Here is a 17,129-nt window from a genome sequence, read left to right as displayed (position 1 = left end):
GTCCGGCGTCCTTTTTGAGTGTCCCGGGGTCCTTTAAGGGGGTCCCGTGGTGCTGACCGCCCCCCCCCCCCTCCCACCAGGAGCTTCCTGTGCCGGGAGGACATCGGCATCATCCTGATCAACCAGTGCATCGCCGAGCTGATCCGGCACGCCATCGAGGCGCACACGCGCTCGCTGCCGGCCGTGCTGGAGATCCCCTCCAAGGAGCACCCCTACGACGCCGCCAAGGACTCGGTGCTGCGCCGCGCCCGCGGCATGTTCACCGCCGACGACCTGCGCTAGCTGGCCTGCTGCCGCCGGTGACGCCGCCGGTGACGCCGGTGACGCCGCCGGTGACACTGGTGGCGCCGCCGGCGCCCGCGCCCGGCCGGATGGCACCGGTGCCGCCCGGCGCACCCAGCACCCAGCCGGCCACCGGCGGCGCCGCGGTGATGCCGAGGGCGCCGCGGTGACCCACGGGTGTTTATTGTGCCCCCCCCCCACGCCGTGTCATTGTGCCCCCCCCCCCCCCCCCCCTTATCGTTGTCCCCAACACGAGGCGCCCGTCACCGCCGCTCCGTGCCCGCTGCACTCGCTGCGTCGTGCCGGGGGTGCGGGGGGAGCAGGGGGGCCAGCAGGGCCAGGAAGGTCTGCGTGTTCCTGGGGGGGGGCACACGGGGGGAGGGGACGCGGTGTGGGGACGTGGGAACTGCGTGTTCCTGGGGGGGGTGCACGGGGTGGGGGTGGGACGACACAGTGTGGGGACACCGGAGGGACAGCGTCGCGATATGGGGACATGGGGACACAGGGTCTGGGTGTTCTGGGGGGGGGCACACGGGGGGGGGACATGGGGACACAGGGTCTGGGTGTTCTGGGGGGGGCACACGGGGGGGGGACACGGTGTGCGGACATGGGACCTGCGTGTTCCTGGGGGGGGGCATGGTGTGGGGACATGAGGGATGGGGTCCCAGTATGGGGACACGGAAGGTCTGGGTGTTCCTGGGGGGGCACGGGGGGGGGGGGGACATGGTGTGGGGGCACCAGGGGGACAGCATCGCGATAGGGGGACATGGGACACGGTGCGGGGACACGGGACATGGGGACACACAGGGTCTGGGTGTCCCTGGAGGGGGCACACAGGGAGGGGACACGGTGTGGGGACATGGAAATTGCGTGTTCCTCGGGGGGGGTCGCACGGGGGGACACGTGGGATGGGGTTTGGGGGCACCAGAGGGATGGCATTGCGATATGGGGACAGGGGACACGGTGTGGGGACACACAGGGTCTGGGCACGGGGGGGGGGGGACAGGGCATGGGGACATGGGAAGGACAGGGGTGCCCTATGGGGACACAGCATGGGGACATGGAAGGTCTGCGTGTCCCCGGGGGGGGGGGGGGGGGCATCGCGATATGGGGACATGGGGACACGGAAACCGTGTTCTGGGGGGACACGGGGACGTGGGGACGTGCTCATGGGGAGGGGGACAGGGCCTGGGGACACGGGGCAGGGGCAGGGACATGGCATGGGGACACCGGAGGGACGGGGACACGGGATGGGGACATGGCATGGGGATGTGGAAGGGTCGGGGTCCCAGTATGGGGACACGGGGACACGGGATGGGGACACGGGATGGGGGTACAGGGGAGGGACGGGGACACGAGGGACGGGACACGGGGACACGAAGCAGGGCAGGGGAAGGTCACAGGGACACGGAAGTGGTGGCGGCACCGTGACGTGGGGACACAAGGGAGGGGTGGCAGCGGGACACGGGGGGGACGGGACACGGGGACACGGGAGGGGTGGCAGCGGGACACGGGGAAGGGACAGGACGTGGCATTTGGGGACGGGGACACGGCGTGGGGACGTGGGGAAGGGGCAGGGCGGTGGTCCCGGTGTGCCCCCTCCCCCCCCCCCCCCCGGTGTCCCCCCAGTGTCCCCCCACCTGTGCCGCCGGCCCCGCAGGGCCCCGCTCCTCCGGCTCCGCGCCAGCTCCAGCTGCTGCCGCAGGGCGGCCCCGGGACCCCCCCCCCTGCGCCGGGGGTCCTGGGGGGGCCGGGGGTCCTGGGGGACCCGGGGGGGCCGGGGGCTCCTCCTGCTGCCGCCGCCGGGCCATGCGCAGGCGCTCCTGGACCTGGGGGGCGCGAGGTGACCCCCGGCCCCAAATACAGGGACCCCCCCCCCATTCCCCCCCCCGGGGGGGCAGAGCCCCCTGGGCTGCCCCCAGCCCCATGTCCCCAGCCCCACCCTTGGCCCCAATTCCCCTTGGCCCCAGACCCCCGTGGCCCTGATCCCCAATGTCCCCAGACCCCCCCCCCCAGTCCCCCATGTCCCCAGTCCCCCGCATCCCCAAGCCCTGCCCCCCCCATGTCCCCAAGCACCCACCCCCAAGCCCCCCAATGTCCCCAAACCCCCCCAATGTCCCCACACCCCCCAATGTCCCCATGCCCCCAATGTCCCCAAGCCCCCCAATATCCCCACACCCCCCAAAGTCTCCAAACCCCTCCAATGTCTCCAAGCCCCCCAATGTCCCCGTGACCGCAATGTCCCCACGCCCCCCCCAAGCCCCCCAATGTCCCCACACCCCCCAATGTCCCCATGCCCCCAATGTCCCCACAACCCCCAATGTCCCCATGCCCCCCAGTGTCCCCAAGCCCCCATGTCCCCAAACCCCCCAACGTCCCCACGCCCCCAATGTCCCCACGCCCCCCCAATGTCCCCAAGCCCCCCCCACCCCCCCGTACCCGCAGGCGCTGGTGCTCGCGGTCCCTGCGGCGCTTGGTGTCCCCCCGGAGCTGGGCCCGGCTCAGGCGGGTGACGGCCGCGCGCTGCGCCCCCCCCCAGCCCCCCGGCACCAGGACTGGGGGCACGGGGACACTGGGGGCACTGGGAGCACTGGGGGGCACTGGGGACAGCGGGGACACCGGCACTGGGCGGGGTGGGGGTGGCCGGACCTGGGGTGTAGGGCGGGATGGGGACCCCAGGTCCCTGGGTGGGGGGCGGGGGGAGGACCCCACGTTTTGGGGTGGGGGTTCCCTCTGGTCCTGGGGTGCAGGGTAGGGCGGGGACCCCATGTCCCTGGGTTTGGGGTCCCCCTTGTCCTGGGGTGCGGGGTGTGATGGGGACCCCACATTTCGGGGTGTGGGGTCGCTGCGGTACACAGAGAAGGATGGGGACCCCCTGTTCTGGGGTGGGGGGTCCCCCTTGTCCTGGGGTGCAGGGTGGGGTGGGGACCCCACATTTCGGGGTGTGGTGTCCCTGCAGCTCATGGGGCAGGTTGGGGACCCCCTGTTATAGGGTGTGGGGTCCCCCTGGTGCACAGGGCTGGATGGGGACCCCTTGTCCCCACGTGTGGGTTGGGGTGGGGACCCCATGTCCCTGGGTTTGGGGTCCCCCAGGTGCAGGGGTGCAAGGCGGGATGGGGACCCCCCATTTTGGGGTTCGGTGTCCCTGCAGTGCACAGAGCAGGACGGGGACCCCCCGTTATAGGGTGTGGGGTCTCCCTGGTGCACGGGGCAGGATGGGGACCTCAGGACCCGAGGTGGGGGGTCCCTGCGGTGCAGGGGTGCAGGAAGGGAGGGGGACCCCATATCCTGTGTTTTGGGGTGGGATGGGGGCCCCATATTTTGGGGTGAGGCGTCCCCGCAGCGCACGGGGCTGGATGGGGACCCCTTGTCCTGGGGTGCAGGGCGGGGTGGGGACCCCATGTCCCTGGGTTTGGGGTCCCCCAGGTGCAGGGGTGCAAGGCGGGATGGGGACCCCCCATTTTGGGGTTTGGTGTCCCTGCAGCTCACGGGGCAGGACGGGGACCCCCTGTTATAGGGTGTGGGGTCCCCCTGGTGCACGGGGCAGGATGGGGACCCCAGGACCCGGGGTGGGGGGTCCCTCAGCTGCAGGGGTGCGGGGTGGGATGGGGATCCCAAAACCCGTGCTGTGGGGGGGGACAGAGACCCCCCATCTTGGGGTGTGGGGCCCCCCCGGTGCAGGGCTGCATGGCCAGGGGGTGCCCCCCCCCCCGAAGCCCCCCTCCCCCGGCACGGGGGGGTCCTGGGGGGCGCCAGGTTCCCTGGGGGGCACTTTTGGGGCTGGGGGGCCACCCGCACCCCAAGGAGCACCAGGGACCGGGGGGGCACCGGGGGCTGGGGGGGCACCGGGGGCCGGGGGGGGGCCCGCAGGAGCAGCAGGGCCGTGCCCGGGGGGGGCCCGGTGCCGGGGGGGGGCCGAGCAGGGTCGCGGCTCCCAGGGGACCCCCACCTGCAGGGAAAAAGGGGGGGGGGAGAGTTATGGGAGGGGGGGGTCCCAGAGCCCAGCACCCCCCCGGAATGCCCCCCCCCAGGCCCTGCCCTACCTGCCCGCCCCCCCCGCGGGGCTCCGGCCGGCCATGCTGGGCTGGGGGGGGCCGGGGGGGGGCGCGGTGTCGGGTGGCGACACCTGAGCCGGGGGGGGCGGTCCCGTGGGTGTCCGCGGGGGGGGACCCACGGACACCGCTCCACGGACATCCCCCCCACGGACACCCCCCCCCCCCCCGGGGCATCACCCTCCCCGCCCCCTCCCCCCGCGTGCCCACCCCCCCCACCCCCCCCCCCGCAGATCCGCTCGGTCCCAAAGCTGCTTAGCGCGGCTCAGGATGGGGGGGGGGGGGGCGCGAACACGCGTGGGCGGGGGGCGCTGGGGGCGATAGCGCAGGGCGGGCAGCCCCATACGGACCCATACAGCCCCATAAGGCCCCGTACGGCCCCATACGGACCCATACGGGCAGCGCCATATAACCCTATACATTCCCATGTAGCCCCATATGGCCCCATACGGTCCCATATGGCCCCATACAGGCAGCGCCATATAACCCCATATGGCACCATGCAGCCCCATACAGGCAGCCTCACGCAGGCAGCCCTATACGGGCAGCCCCATGCAGCTCTATAAAGCCCCATACAGGGACTTTACCCATACCGTGCAGGCAGCCCCATACACCCCACACAGTCCCATACACCACATCCAGCCCCACGCAACTCCATATAACCCTATGCAGCCCCATACAGGGGGATCCATGCGGGCAGCCCCATACAGGCAGCCCCATGCACGCCCACACACCCCATACACCACATCCAGCCCCATACAGGCAGCCCCATAAACCCCATACACCCCACACAGCCCCATACAGCTCCATAGAGACTATACAGCCCCGTACAGACTCATGCAGCCCCACACAACCCAAAGAGCCTATAGAGCCCCACACAGCCCTATACAACCCATGCATCCCATACAGCCCCATAGAGCCTATACAGCCCCATACTCCCCACACACCCCATACAGCCCCATAGAGCCCATAAAGTCCTGTAGAGCCCTATACGCCCCACACAGCCCCATACAGCCCGTACACCCCACACTCTCCACACACCCCATACAGCCACATGCCCCACACCCCACACATCCTATACAGCCCCATAGCATAGAGCCCATACTCTCCATACACCCCATGTACCCCGCATACCCCATACAGCCCCCACGCCTTACACAGCCCATACAGTCCCATACAGCCCCATGGAGCCCATACAGGCCCCACATCCCATACAGCCCAATAGAGCCCCATATACCACATACTCCCCACATACCCCATACACCCCATACTCTCCACACACCCCATACAGCCACCACACCCCACACATCCCACACAGCCCCATACACCCCATACAGTCCCATACAGCCCCATAGAGCCCATACAGCCCCACACAGCCCCATACACCCCACACAGCCCCATACAGCCCAATAGAACCCCATATACCCCATACTCCCCACATACCCCATACGCCCCATAAACCCCATACAGCCCCCACACCCCATACAGCCCCCACACAGCCCCACACCCCCCGGTCTCCGCCCCGCCCGCCGCCGGCTGAGGCCGCTCCCGGCTCTGCCCCCGCTGATCCGCCCCCCCCCGGCCCCCCCCCGCCCTGTCCCTTCCCTGTCCCTTCCCTGTCCCTGTCCCCAGCCCCGGCCCGGGGGTGCAGCGCCGGGGGCGGCGGGGCCGCCGCGCCGGGCAGGTAACGGGGGGGGGCCGGAGGAGGGGGGCTGGGGGGGTCGGCGGGGGCCTGAGGGGTCCGGGGGGGGGGGGTTGGGAGGTGCTGGGGGGGGCTGGGGGGGTCAGGACCCCTGGGAACCCCCGGGACCCCTGGGAGCCCCCCCCCAACAAGGGGTCCCGGGGGGAGGGGTCCGGGAGGGGCTGGGGGGGGTCCGGAGGGGGTCCGGGGAGGACTGGGGGGGCTGGGAGGTGCTGGGGGGGCGTGGGGGGGTCAGGACCCCTGGGAACGCCCGGGACCCCTGGGAGCCCCCCCCCCCCAGCAAGGGAGGTCCGGGGGGGGAACCCGGGGGGCTGCCTTGAGCTGCTGGGGGGGAGTCGGGGGGAGGCAAGGAGCAGGGGGGGTGGGGGGGGCTTCCTATCGGGGGGGCTGGTGGGGGGGGGTACCCCTGAATGCCCCCCCTCATATGGGGATGGGGGGGGGGGTCAGTAGGGGCAGGCAGCGGGGGAGGGGGGGCAGCCCCATGGTGGGGGGGTCCCGGGCCCCCAGCGCGGTGCCGGAGGGGGGGGGGGGCGGCAGATGGGGCTCCCCCCCCCTCCCCGCGCTAATTAACGGCCGCTAATTGGGGGCCGGCAGCAGCATGTGGCCGGTGGGAGGGGGCTGCCGTGGGGGCGGGCCATATGGCACGGGGAAGGGGGGGGGCAGACCTGCAGCCCCCCCCATCCCGGCCCCGGTGGGGGGGGGTCGTGGGGGGGTCTTGGGGGGGGGTCGTGCGTGGGGCCGTGTCCCCGCAGCGCCCTCCTGCGTGGGCCGGGGCCGTAATCGGGTTAGCGGGGGGGCGGGCAGGGGGGGGGCACACGCGTGTGCGGGGCCCTGCACACCTGGGTCACCTGCACACCAGCTGCATGGGATGCCCCGGGGGCAGGGGGCACGGGGGGGGACAAAGGGGGGGACAGGGCTGGGGACAGGGGTACGGGCACCTGGCATGGGGACAGAGGGGGGGGCACAGGTGGGGACCCAAGTGCAGGGTCCTGGGCATGGGGACAGGGATGGGGACACGGGTACATCACGGGGAGGGGGACACAGGGATGGGGACAGGGATGGGGACACGGCCACGTCACGGGGATGGGGACACAGATGGGGACACGGGCACGTCACAGGGATGGGGACAGGGCTGGGGACATGGCCACATTACGGGGATGGGGACATGGGGACGGGGACAGGGCTGGGGACAAGGGTACATCACAGGGATGGGGACACGAATGGGGACACGGGCGTGGCACCTGCACCCCATGTCACAGGGATGGGGACACGGATGGGGACAGGGGCATGGCACCTGCGCCCCATGTCACAGGGATGGGGACATGGATGGGGACAGGGGCGTGGCACCTGCGCCCCATGTCACAGGGATGGGGACATGGATGGGGACCCGGGGATGGCAGGCACGGGTGGCTGATGGGGCGCAGGGGACACGGGGACACGGCGGTGCCACCCCCGCTCGTCGCCTCCTGGCCGCAGGCTGCCACCCAGGGCCCCGTCACCGGTCCCCGGTCCCCATGGCGGCACCGTCCTGCCGGGCCCTGCTGGCCGCCTGCCTGGTGCTGCAGCTGGCCACCGGTGAGCGTGGGATGGGGACGCTGGGGACACTGGGGACACTGGGGGTGGATGGGGGCACTGGGGTGGGGACCCTGGGGATGGAGACCCTGGGGATGCGGACCCTAAGACATGGGGACACTGGGGACACTGGGGACACTGGGGATGGATGGAGGCACTGGGGTGGGGACCCTGGGGACAGGGACCCTAAGACATGGGGACACTGGGGACACTGGGGACACTGGGGATGGATGGAGACCCTAGCAATGGGGACCCTGGGGATGGGGACCCTGGGGACGGGGACCCTAAGACATGGGGACGCTGGGGGTGGCAACCATGAGAGGTGGGGACCCATGGGTGGGCACCCAGGGGATAGGGACCACAGAAGGGGACCCCAAGATGGGCACCTGGGTATAGGGACGCTGTCGATGGCAGCCCTTGGGGACAGGGACTTGAGGGTTTGAGGAACAAAGGGTGGGGACCGTGGGGGTGGGGACAGCGGGGACCTGGAGGTGGGGACCCAGTGAGAGGGACGGGGGTGATGGCGATCCAGAGGCAAGGGGACGTGGTGGGGGGCACTTGGGGGTGAGGACCTGGGGACCTGGGGACCTCGGAGATGGGGACCAGGGGCATGGGGACCTGGGGCATGGGGACCCTGGAGATAGGGACCTGGGGGTGAGGACCTGGGGGTGAGGACCTGGGACATGGGGAGTTGGGACATGGGGACCTGGAGGTGGGGACCTGGGGGTTGGGACCTGGGACGTGGGGACCTGGGGGCGGGGACCTGGGGACCTTGGAGTTGGGGACCTGGGGCATGGGGACCCTTTGGTGTGGGGCCCTGGTGGTAAGGACCTGAGACACGGGGCCCTGGAGATGGGGGCCTGGGACCTGGTGGTGGGGACCTGGAACCTGGGGACCTGGGGGTGGGGACCTTGGAGATGGGGACCTGGGGGTGAGGACTGGGTTATGGGGACCCTTTGGCATGGGACCTGGGGGTAAGGACCTGGGACATGGGGACCTGGGGGTGGGGACCCGGGGGGGAGGACCTTGGGATGGGGACCTTAGAGATGGGGACCTGGGACCTGGGACATGGGGACCTGGTGGCGGGGACCTAGGACATGGGGACTCTGGGGATGGGGACCTGGGACACGGGGACCTGGGGGTGAGGATCTGGGGACCTTGGAGGTGGGGACCTGGGACCCGGGGACCCCCCGTGTGAAGCCTCTGTGGGGCCGCGGTCCCTGACGCCGCGGCGCAGCGCGGGGCGAGGGCTGCAGCGGCTTCGGGAACGTGTTCACGGAGATCCCGGAGAACAGCGCCCACGGCAGCCTGGTGGCCCGGCTGCCGGCGGGAGGGGACGCGGGGGGCCCCGCGCTGCAGCTCTGCCTGGCCGGCACCGATGCCGCCTGGTTCTACCTGGACGGGCGCAGCCTGCGCCTCAACGCCTCCGCCGGGAGGGCGCTGGACCGCGAGGTGCGGCCCCGTGTGCGTCCTGCGTCCGTCCCCTGTCCCTGTGTCTGTCCTGTGTCTGTCCTTCATCCATCCTCCATCCGTCCTCTAACTGTCCTGCATCCATCCTCCACCCAGCCTCTATCCATTGTCCATCCAGCCTCCACCCATCCTTCGTCCATCCTCCGTCCAGCCTCCATCCATCCTGTGTCCATCCTCCATCCGTCCTCCATCCAGCCTCCATCCAGCCTCCATCTGTCATCCATCCATCCTCCATCCATCCTCAACCTGTCCTCCATCCATCCTCCATCTATCCTGTGTCCATTCTCCATCCAGCCTCCACCTGTCCTCCATCCAGCCTCTATCCATCCTCCATCTGTCATCTATCCACCCTCCATCTGTCCTCCATCCGTCCTCCATCCATCCTGTGTCCATCCTGTGTCCATCCTCCATCCGTCCCCCATCCAGCCTCCATCCAGCCTCCATCCAGCCCCCATCCATCCTCCATCCGTCCTCCATTTGTCCTGCTCCATCCTTCACCCATCCTCCACCCAGCCTCTATCCATCCTCCATGCATCCTCCACCTGTCCTCCATCCATCCTCCATCCATCCTCCATCCATCTTGTGTCCATCCTGTGTCCATCCTCCGTCCATCCTCTGTCCATCCTCCACCCAGCCTCCATCCATCCTGTGTCCATCCTCCACCCGTCTTCCATCCATCCTCCATCCATCGTCCATCTGTCGTTCACCCAGCCTCCACCCATCCTCCACCAACCCCGCACCCTTCCTGCCCCTGTCCCACCCCTACCCCACTCCCACCACCACCCCTCCAGCCTCTCCCCTCTGCACCAACCTCTGCCCATCACAGCCTCCACCCCACGTCCTCCACCACCCATCCCGCCCCCACCCATCCCCACCACGCCGCCCTCCACCCGGTGCCCATCCTGTGCCCGTCTGCTGCCCCCCGGCCCTTTCTGTCTGTCCCCCATCCACCTCCATGCATCCTGAACCCGTCCTGAGCCCATCCTGAGCCCGACCTCGTCCTCCGTCCATCCCAAATCCTTCCTCCGCCCACCCTGCCTCCATCGGCACCCACCCTGCCCCTGCCTCCAGCCAGCTGTGGCCATGTCTGTCCATCCCACACCCACGTCCATCCCACACCCAGATCTGTCAGTCCCACACCCGCGTCTGCCCACCCTGCACCCATGTCCATCCCATATTCACGTCTGTCTGTCCCACATCTCCGTCCATCCCACACCCGTGTCTGTCTGTCCCACACCCACGTCCGTCCATCCCACATCCACATCCATCCCACCTCCATGCCTGTCTGTCCTGCATCCACGTCCATCCCACACCCACGTCCATCCCACACCCATGTCTGTCCATCCCACATCCATGTTTGTCCATCCCGCATCCACGTCTGTCGATCCCAGATCCATGTCTGTCTGTCCTGCATCCACGTCTGTCCATCCTGCATCCATGTCCATCCCACATCCACGTCCATCCTACACCCATGTCTGTCCATCCCAAATCCATGTCTGTCTCTCCTGCATCCACGTACATCCCACACCCACATCTGTCCATCCCACATCCATGTCTGCCCGTCCCAAATCCACGTCTGTCCGTCCCACACCCACGTCCATCCCACGTCCATGTCTGTCCGTCCCAAATCCACGTCTGTCCTGCGTCCACGTCTGTCCATCCCACATCCACGTCCATCCCACACCCACATCTGTCTGTCCCACCCCTCTCTGTCCATCCCACCCAACTCTGTCCATCCCACTCCCCCATCCACCCCACATCCTCCCCCCACGCCCTGTCCCAGCCGGTCCCCCCCGGGACGTGGGGACCCCACACTGTGGTGCCCCCCCGGGGCAGGCCCCGTGTCCCCGTGTCCCCAGCGCCCGTCCCCCGCAGGAACTGGAGTCCCCGGTGCTGATGGTGGCCCTGACGTGCGCCGAGGACGGCTTCGCCCCGGTACGGTGTGGGAACGTGGGGCTGGGGATTCAGGGTCAGTCCCCCCATATTCCCCTGGGGTCACCCCCCCCACTGCACTCCCATGCCTGCAGGTGGAGTACCGCGTCATTGTCCAGGTCCTCAACGAGAACGACAACCGGCCCCGCTTCCGTGGGGAGCCTGTCCTCACCCACAATGTCAGCGAGGTGTGGGGAGGGATGGGATGGGATTGGGATTGGGATTGGGATGGGGATGGGATTGGGATGGGGATGGGATTGGGGGTGGAGATGGGATGGGATGGGATGGGATGGGATGGGATGGGATGGGATGGGGGTGGAGATGGGATGGGATGGGTTGGGGATGGGATGGGATGGGATGGGATGGGATGGGGGTGGAGATGGGGATGGGGATGGGATGGGGGTGGAGATGGGATGGGGTGGGTTGGGGATGGGATGGGATGGGATGGGGGTGGAGATGGAGATGGGATGGGATGGGATGGGATGGGACAGGGAAGGGGACGTCCATGGGCACAGGGACAAGGAAGGGGATAGGGGCAGAAACAGGGGACTGGGTTGTTGGGGGGCACCTGGGAGGGCTGGGGACACGTGGGTGGCTGCGGTGGTCCCCCCGGCATGCCCGGGTGACGTGGGGGTCCCGCAGCTGGTGGCCGTGCACTCGGTGGTGTTCAGCACGCAGGCGGAGGACGCGGACGGGGACCTGCTGATGTACGTCATCGATGCGTCCTCGGTGCGTCCTTGGGGGGACGGGGACACCGAGGGGGATGGGGGGGGATGGGGCACCTGGTGCCATGGTGGCGCTGACCTCCCATGTCCCCCCCCCAGCCCGACGCCCGCTTCTTCCGCATCGACCTCCCCAACAGCGGCCGCGTGGTGCTGGCGCGCGCCCTCGACTTCGAGAGCCGGCAGCGCCTGGAGGTGGTGGTGACAGCCGTGGTGAGCAGCCCCCCGATGTCCCCCCCTGGGTCCCCATGTCCCCGTGTCCCCCGTGGCCATGCCACGTGGCCCCCCCCGTGTTCATGCAGCCCCACCGGCGTGTTTGGGGACCTGGTGCCCATGCCCTGTGTCCGCCCCACGTCCCGGTGTCCCCTCTGCCCGTGCCACGTCCAGCCCGCGTCCGTGTGGTTGCCACGCCACGGGTCTGGGGACATCGTGCCCGTGTCCTGTCCCCATCTCCCCTGTGCCCACCCTGCACCTTCCCCGTGTCCCTGTGTCCCTTGTGCCCACCCCGTGCCCACCCCATGTCCCTTGTGCCCACCCCATGTCCCTCGTGCCCACCCTGTGTCCCTGTGTCCCCTCATGCCCACCCCGTGTCCCCCTGTCCCTTGTGCCCACCCCGTGCCCACCCCTGGCCCCGGGGTCCCTGTGCCCTGTCCCCGCCGTGACGTGGGGGCGGCACACACACCGTGGGGATGAGCACAGAGGGGGGGGCTTACCCAGGGCTGTGCTCACAGCCTGCGACCTCCCCCCCCCCCGGTGCCGGCATGTCCCCCCCGCGCTCGTTAGCCGCTCCCCGCTAATTGGGGGCGACGTGATCCCGTCAGCGCCCCGGCACCTGCCCTCAATCCCTGGGGTAATTTCCCTAATGGGCCCCTGATGGATGGCCCCCCCCCCCCCGCACATATGGCCCCCCCCCGGGGGCACCCACCTGTGGCACCTGTGGGCAGCCCCTGTGCCACCGGTGTCCCTGTGCCACCAGTGTCCCTGTGGTCCCTGTGCCACCATTGTCCCTATGTCCCCAGTGTCCCTGTGCCACCAGTGTCCCTGTGCCACGGGATTCCTGTGCCACCGGTGCCACCAGCGTCCCTGTGCCATTGGGTCCCTGTGCCACCAGCGTCCCTATGCCACCGGTGCCACCAGTGTCTCTGTGCCACCATTGTCCCTGTGCTATGGGGTCCCTGTGCCACCAGTGTCCTTGTGCCACCAGTATCCATGTACCACGCGGTCCATGTGCCACCAGTGTCCCTACGCCACCATTGTGTCTGTGCCACCAGCATCCCTGTGCCGCCAGTGTCCCTGTGCCTTCGGGTCCCTGTCCCCAGGGTCCGTGTCCTCACCGTCCCTGTGCCATGGGGGTCCCTGTGCCACCAATGTCTGTGCCACCAGTGTCCCTGTACCGTGGGGGTCCCTGTCCCCAGGGGTCTGTGTCCCCAGTGTCCCTGTCCCCAGAGGTCCCCGTGCCAGCGGCTCCTTGTCCCCGGGGGTTGGCAGTGCCGGGGCCATGTCCCCAGGGGTCCCAGCGGTGGGATTCGGGGTGCGCCCCCCCCCCCCCACCCCCAGCCCCTGGGCATAAGACCCAGGGTCGCGGCGGGGGGCAGACACCCCCCAGGGTGCCCCCCCCCCCCCCCCGTGTCCGTCCGTCCTCCCACCCGTCCGTCCATCCGTCGGTCCCGCAGGAGATGAACACCAAGGAGCGGTTCAACACCTCGGCCCGCGTGCGGGTCAACGTGCTGGACGGGGACGACCAGTACCCCCGCTTCCTGCCCTGCGCCCCCCCCGACCCCCCCGGCGTCTGCATCAGCCCCGTCTACACCGCCAACGTCACCGAGGGCGAGCTGACGGTGGGGGGCACGGGGAGGGGGCACGGGGAGGGGCTGGGGGGGGGGGGTGGGCACAGGGATGGGGGGGCACAGGGATGGGGTACCCAGGGTGGGGGCACCTGGGGGTGGGGGCTCCTGGGGGTGGGGTAACTGGGGGTGGGGGTACCTGGGGAGGGGGGTAACGGGGGGAGGGCGGTACCTGGGTGGGGAGGTTCCTGGGGGGGGGTTCCCTGGGGAGGGGGTTAACTGGGGGTGGGGGCACCTGGGGGGGGGTAGCTGGGGGGGGGGGCTCCTGGGGAGGGGGGTAGTTGGGGGTGGGGGTACAAGGGAGTGGGGGGTACAAGGGGGTGGGGGCTCCTGGGGGGAGGGGTACCTTGGGGGAGGGGTACGTGGGGGGGGGGCTCCTGGGGTGGGGTACCTGGGGGTGGTGGTACTGGAGGTGGGGGTACTTGGGGGGGGGTACAAAGGGGGGGTACCTGGGGGGGGGCTCCTGGGGTGGGGGGCACCTCGGAGGGTGTAGCAGGGGGTGGGGGCTCCTGGGGGTGGGGATACAAGGGGGTGGGGGTACCTGGGGGGGGGGGGGAGCACTTGGGGTGGAGGGTACCTGGGGGGGGCACATGGGGGTGGGGGCTCCGGGTGGGGGGGGGGGGAGGGCTCATGGGGATGGGGGTACCCAAGGTGGGGGTCCCCAGGGTGGGTTTCCAATGAAGGGGGGTACCCGAGGACAGGGGATGCCCGGTGATGGGGGGGGGGGGGGGGGGGTGTCTCAGAGTGGGGGTACCCAGGGAGGGGTCTCCTTGGGGCGGGGGTCCCGTGGGGCTGAGCGCCCCCCGCCCCCAGCAGGGCTCCCCGCTGCGCTTCAGCCCCGGCTCCATCTACGCCGAGGACGGGGACAGGGGGCTGCGGGCGGCCATCACCTACTCCCTGCTGGCAGGTGACGGGGGGGGGGCACGGGGGGGGGTCACGGACACGGGGGGCACAGACATGGGGGATACAGACACGGGGGGGGGAGGGGGGCACGGACACAAGGGGGTATGGACACGGGGGGGGGGGATCATGGACACACATGCACAGAGGGGACCGGTGCCCAACCCCCCCCCCCCATTCTCCCTCCCCCCCCCCCAGCACAATCCAATTGCCTGCCTCCAATGCGGCCCCACGGGCACAAATTGAATAAAGGGATAGAGCTGGGGGGGGGGGGCCTAATCCCCCCTCCCCCCCCCGATTATAGGGGGGGCTGTGGGGTCACGAGAGGTCAACCCCCCCCCCTTGGTGCTGAAGGGGTTAATCCCCCCCCCCATTTGCACCGTGCGCCCCCCCCCCCCCCCAAATGCTGGGGACACCCCTGGGGAGATGCTGGGGGCCCCCAGGTGCTCCCCCCCCCCCCCCGGGGGGATTTTCCCGCGGTGCCCTCGGTGGGGGGGGGGGGTTGGGGGTCGTGGGGGGGGGGCTGCTGAGGGTGCCCCCCCCCCAAGGCGAGGAGAGCGCCCGCTTCCACATCGACAACGCCACCGGGGCCATCACGCTGCTGCGCGCCGTGGAGAGCAGCCGGCGCACCCCCGCCATCAGCCTCAGCGTCATGGTGGGGGGGGGCACGGGGGGCGGGGGGGGTGGGGGGGGTTGGGGAGGTGGGGGGAGATGAGGGAGATGGGGTAGTGGGGGGACATGGGGGAGAGGGGGGAGTATGGGGAGGGGGGGGACATGGGGTAGTGGGGGGATGCGGGGGAGATTTTGGGGGGACTGGGGTTAATGGGGGGGGTCCTAGGGTAGTGGGGGGAACGTGGGGTAATGGGGGGGACATGGGGGTAATGGGGGGGACCTGAGGAGGTTGGGGGGGACCCAGGGCTAATGGGGGGGAACCTGGGGAGGTGGGGGGACCAGGGGTAATGGGGGGGACCCGGGGTTAATGGGGGGGACCCGGGGTTGGTTGGGGGGACCTGGGGGAGATGGGAGGACCGGGGTTAATGGGAGGGACCCACAGACAATGGGGGGGACCTGGGGAGGTGGGGGGACCTGGGGTTAATGGGGGTACCTGGGGGAGTGGGGAGACTTGAGGAAGATGGGGGGGACCTGGGGTAAATTGGGGGGGGGACATGGGGTGATGGGGGGACCTGGGGGAGATTTGGGGGTCCTAGGGTTAGTCGGGGGGACGTGGGGTGACGGGGGGGGTACCTCGGAGAGATGGGGGAACCCAGGGTTAATGGGGGGACCCAGGGTTAACTGGGGGGGAGCTGGGGAGGTTGGGGGACCTGGGGGAGATGGGGGGATGTGGAGTAATGGGGGGTACCCGGGGTGAAGGATGCTGGGGAGATGGGGGCCCATGGGGGGAGATGGGGGTCCTGGGGTGAAGGACTTGAAGGACTCCCAGGGAGATGGGGACAAGGGGGACACCACGGGTGGGGACGTGGGACATGTCCCCATACTGGGGGTGCTGGTGTCTGCGGGGTGCTGGTGGCAGCCGGGCAGGTCCCCGTCCCTGTCCCCATTGTCCCCATTGTCCCCATTATCCCCATTGTCCCCAGGCCTCTCAGGTGAACGACGCCACCAAGTACGCGGTGGCGGTGGCCGTGGTGCGGGTGCTGGCCACCAACCGGCACCCGCCCCGCTTCGCCCGCCCGGCCGTCCGCGCCTTCGTCCCCGCCGGCGCCCGCGAGGCCGCGCTCGTCACCACCTTCGGCGGCCACGTCCTCGCCCTGCGCGCCCACGACCCCGACTTCCCCGAGGTGGGGACGTGGGGACACGGGGTTATGGTGACGTGGGGGCGTGGGGATGTGGGGACACGGGGACATGGGGATGTGGGGACGTGGGGTTATGGGGACATGGGAACCTGGGGACATGGGGATGTGGGGTTATTGGGTCACGGGGATGTGGGGACTTGGGGTTATGGGGACACGGAGACATGGGTATACAGGGACATGGAGACATGGGGATGTGGGGATATGGGGTTATGGGGACATGGAGATATGGGGACATAGGGACGCGGGGACGTGGGGACGCGGGGACACAGGAGCGTGGGGATGTGGGGACACGGAGACATGGGGACACAGGGATGTGGGGTAATTGGGTCATGGCGACGTGGGGACGTGGGGTTATGGGAACACGGGGACATGGGGACGTGGGGATGTTGGGGCGTGGGGTCACAGGGACATGGGGATGTGGGGACACAGGGATGTGGGGGCATGGAATTGTGGGGATATGGGGACATTGGGATACAAGGACATTGGGTATGGGGATATGGAGACAGAAAGACCTGGGAACACAGGGACATGGGGACATGGGAATGTGGAAAATTGGGGACAAGGGAACATGGGGACATTGGGATGTGGGAACTTGGAGGTGTGGGGACGTGGGGATGTTTGGATATGGGGATGTGGGGACACGGGCACATGGGGATGTGAGGAGGTGGGGACGTGGAGACATGGGGACGTGGGGTTATGGGGACATTGGGGCATGGGGACATGGGGATGTGGAGACGTGATGTTGGGATCTGGGGACATTGGGATGTGGGGACTATGGGTATGGGGATATGGGGACACAAAGACTTGGGAACATGGGAACGTGGGAACCTGGGGATAAGGGG

The 17,129-nt window shown here is 69.5% G+C and overlaps 2 protein-coding genes across 2 annotated transcripts; both read left to right on the top strand.

Annotated features, from left to right (window-relative positions):
* Positions 1-18: 18 nt before the first annotated feature.
* On the top strand, positions 19-553 carry ATP6V1F (ATPase H+ transporting V1 subunit F; the record flags this gene model as incomplete). The annotated part of the gene is made up of 1 exon (XM_040542950.1): positions 19-553. A coding segment is annotated over one exon (264 nt), but the record flags the coding sequence as incomplete, so codon positions are not given.
* A 5,416-nt stretch (positions 554-5,969) lies between these two features.
* LOC121062756 (cadherin-related family member 5-like) lies at positions 5,970-16,272 on the top strand (the record flags this gene model as incomplete). Its single annotated transcript, XM_040542949.1, has 11 exons — positions 5,970-6,018; positions 7,513-7,611; positions 8,846-9,060; positions 10,954-11,013; positions 11,106-11,198; positions 11,653-11,739; positions 11,835-11,945; positions 13,406-13,570; positions 14,393-14,483; positions 15,025-15,131; positions 16,072-16,272. Coding segments are annotated over exons 2-11 (1,191 nt in total), but the record flags the coding sequence as incomplete, so codon positions are not given.
* Between the last annotated feature and the right edge of the window lie 857 nt (positions 16,273-17,129).

The sequence above is a fragment of the Cygnus olor genome (genome assembly GCF_009769625.2).
Source record: "Cygnus olor isolate bCygOlo1 chromosome 1 unlocalized genomic scaffold, bCygOlo1.pri.v2 SUPER_1a, whole genome shotgun sequence".
Lineage (NCBI taxonomy): Eukaryota > Metazoa > Chordata > Aves > Anseriformes > Anatidae > Cygnus > Cygnus olor.
Note: the sequence above shows the minus strand (reverse complement) of the source record. Positions and strands in the feature narration are given on the sequence as shown.